This window comes from Plasmodium reichenowi, chromosome 14 (assembly GCF_001601855.1).
Source record: "Plasmodium reichenowi strain SY57 chromosome 14, whole genome shotgun sequence".
NCBI classification, from domain to species: domain Eukaryota; phylum Apicomplexa; class Aconoidasida; order Haemosporida; family Plasmodiidae; genus Plasmodium; species Plasmodium reichenowi.
The window spans coordinates 2,290,889-2,294,198 of NC_033659.1; the positions used below are offsets into that span (position 1 = coordinate 2,290,889).

At 19.3% G+C, this 3,310-nt stretch overlaps 1 protein-coding gene across 1 annotated transcript; it reads left to right on the forward strand.

Annotated features, from left to right (window-relative positions):
* Window positions 1-911: 911 nt before the first annotated feature.
* PRSY57_1456400 (hypothetical protein) lies at window positions 912-3,176 on the forward strand (the record flags this gene model as incomplete). The annotated part of the gene is made up of 1 exon (XM_012910160.2): window positions 912-3,176. One exon carries the CDS (start codon window positions 912-914, stop codon window positions 3,174-3,176), a length of 2,265 nt encoding a protein of 754 aa, XP_012765614.2.
* Window positions 3,177-3,310: the final 134 nt, after the last annotated feature.

The following is a 3,310-nucleotide window of genomic DNA, read 5'->3' on the forward strand; positions in this document are numbered from 1 at the left end:
CATATGAATAAATAATTAACTAATTTCATATACAAAACAAAACAAAAAAAAAAAAAACAAAAATAATAATAATAATAATAATAATAAATAAATAAATATATATATATATATATGTATATATATATATATATAATTAAATTATTAAATATATAAATTATATAATTCGCATTATATATATTGTACCTAAATATAATAATTTGTATGTAAAAATTATATAATTATCCGCAAATAAACATTATTATTTTGTATATATTTTTTGTATTTTTCTGATATTAAATATTACATTACTATGTTTGAATTTATTTAGTAAAAAATATGTTATCAAATTAAAATCTGTATTTTTCTTTTTAAAATAATTAATATATTGTAGACATAAATGTAGTACAATATATATATATATATATATATATATATATATATATTATGTATATTTATTTTTTGTTTTTTTTTGTTCTATGTATACGTATTTGTTTATAAAGTTATGTTTTTTCACTCTCTATATAACTACTGTTGTTTTAAATATAAATATTTATTTATATATAATAAAATACGAAAAAAAAAAAAAATATATAAGAGAATTGAATGACACATTATATATATATATATATATATATATATATATTTTTATATATTTACCTTTTCTACATGTGTGTATAATTTGTATAAATTAAAATTAATAGAGAAAAATATTAATATAAATTAATCTACATATATTTTTAATTATAAACATAATTTATTTGTTATTAAATGTATATACATACATATATACATATATACATATATATATATATATATATATATTTCTTTATATATATTATTTTGTAAAACCTTTGAATCATCAAAAGAAAGAGTCTTGTAAAAAATATAGTAGCACTCAGTAGGAAATTCATTCATCTTATTTTGTGAAAAAAATGACCTATAATAATATTTGTAATAACAGTCATAAGGATGTTGCAAGAAGTGATACGCGATATGATTTAAGTTTATTTTATAATGTACAAGATAAGTGTAACGAACCTGGTTCATTTATAAAAAAAAATGATACATTTAGTGATATTAACCAATTGTTTAAGAATTATAATTATGATCAAGATTGTATAAAAGAAAGAGTGGAAGGAGATCAAAATGGATACATAGAATTAAATGAAAAATTAGTAAATGAGAAGAAACTTAATGATTATGAAAAGAATGCTTCTTATGATAATCTAATATATTTAAATAATAATAAAAATAAGGAGAACCCTACTTTGAATAAACATTATGAATGGATCCAAAAATACAACACACCAAATGATGTAATGAAAAAAATATCAAATTGTAAAACATATGATGATACATGCCATTATAATTTAACTTGGACAAAAGAATGTTTAAATAGGAACAATAAACAAAACAGGGATGAATATAATTATATCAAAGGAAGAAATAATAACGTGTTTCATCAATCCATAGAAAATATGGAAAATATGAATAATAGTTATACAAATAGTTTTGAACACAAATCTCATCAAAATCTAAAGTATAATTCAGATGCGTACATTGATCTTTCGAAAAATCAACAAACTTCTCACTCTCAACAAACCATGTTAAGTCTTGAAGAAGATAATAACATATATAATGTTATGAATAATAATATAGCATCATTAAAGACATACGATGATATAGAGAAATCATTTGAAAATAATTATATGATATATAATAAAGAAGATCAAAAAATGAATACTGATGATTGTACAAAAAACGATGAAACCATATATGATATGTATGGAAAAAGTTTCCCTTACGAAAAGGATGAACTTATAATAGAAAACATACCATCAAGATATTGTAATCGAATTAGAAATGAGCATATGGATAATGAAAATATTGAGAATTATAATTTTAATGTAATTAAAGAAAAAAATTATATAAAGGATCATCAAGATTTTATTGAAAAGAATAAGGAACATTGTATTAACCAAGAACGTTATAATAATTGTATTATAAGTAAAAATTCTAATAATATACTTGGAAAAAATAAAAATTCAGAAAATAGTTATATTTCTTATAATGATAGTAGAAAATACAATATGTCACCCGAAACAAATGATTATGGATGTATTACAGTAAAAGAATTAGATATAAATAAAGCTGATATAAAAGACGATGAATTATATAATTATAGATCCAGTAATAAAATTTTAAAAGGTTTTCATAAGGATAATGCTCATAATAATAAGGATAAAACAAAAAATGCAGGACTAAAAACAACACAAAATATATATATAACTCAAATGGATAATAATAATAATAATGAAAATTGTACTTTACCTAATGAAGGTGAGAAAAAAAGAATTAATATGTTCTCTTACTACATGAATAATGACAAGGTATCAAATAATCTAGTCAAGAATGTATCCATTAATATGCATGGTCATATAAATAAGACAAATGGATTTAATATTATGAATAAAAAGGAAACTTTAGGTGGAAAACAATATTTATATAAATATTTAGATAACAATTATCATATGAATGATATAGAGAAATGTATCCCTAAACCTGTTTTGTATACACATAACAAGTATGATGTTCCTACAATTATTGAAGGTATAACCACAAGGCATAAAAATGGAATTGTATCAGAATGTAAACATGATACTATAATAGAATATAATAATAAATGGAGATTAGTTAAGGGAAAAGAATTTCACATAAATCAAAATGAAAACGTCAAATCAATACAAGACTCTGCAATGAAATTTCGAGAATATTTAAATATAAAAAATGAACATACCAAAAATCTAATAAGGAATAGTAAGTTTAATACGTTAACAGGAAAGTTAGATATAAATCCATTTGATAGTAAATTAAATAAAATAAATACAAAAGGAAGTTATGATTATAAAGATGTTTTAGCTAGTTACCCTTCTTATTATGGTTTGCGCATTAAAGATGAACCAAAGGACGAAATAAAAAAAGAAAGTGAAATATTTTACAAAACTTATTTAAAAAAAATATATAACAAATCAAATGAAAATGATGAACAAAAGGTAGAACCACAGAAAAGGGTAATAAATAAAAAACAGAATATGGCTTTATGTGGTGATAATTTATTAAAAACTAGAATAAAAGACACAATAACAACAAAGGTTAAAAAATATTTAAATATCAATTTGTTTTCTGAATGTTTATAAATGCATTAATTGCATTCAAAAAAAAAAAAAAAAAAAAAAAAAAAAAAAAAAAAAAAAAAAAAAAAAAAATTTTTATTTTTTTTTTTTTTTTTAATTTTTTTTTTTTTTTTTTTTTTTTTTTTTTTTTTTTTTTT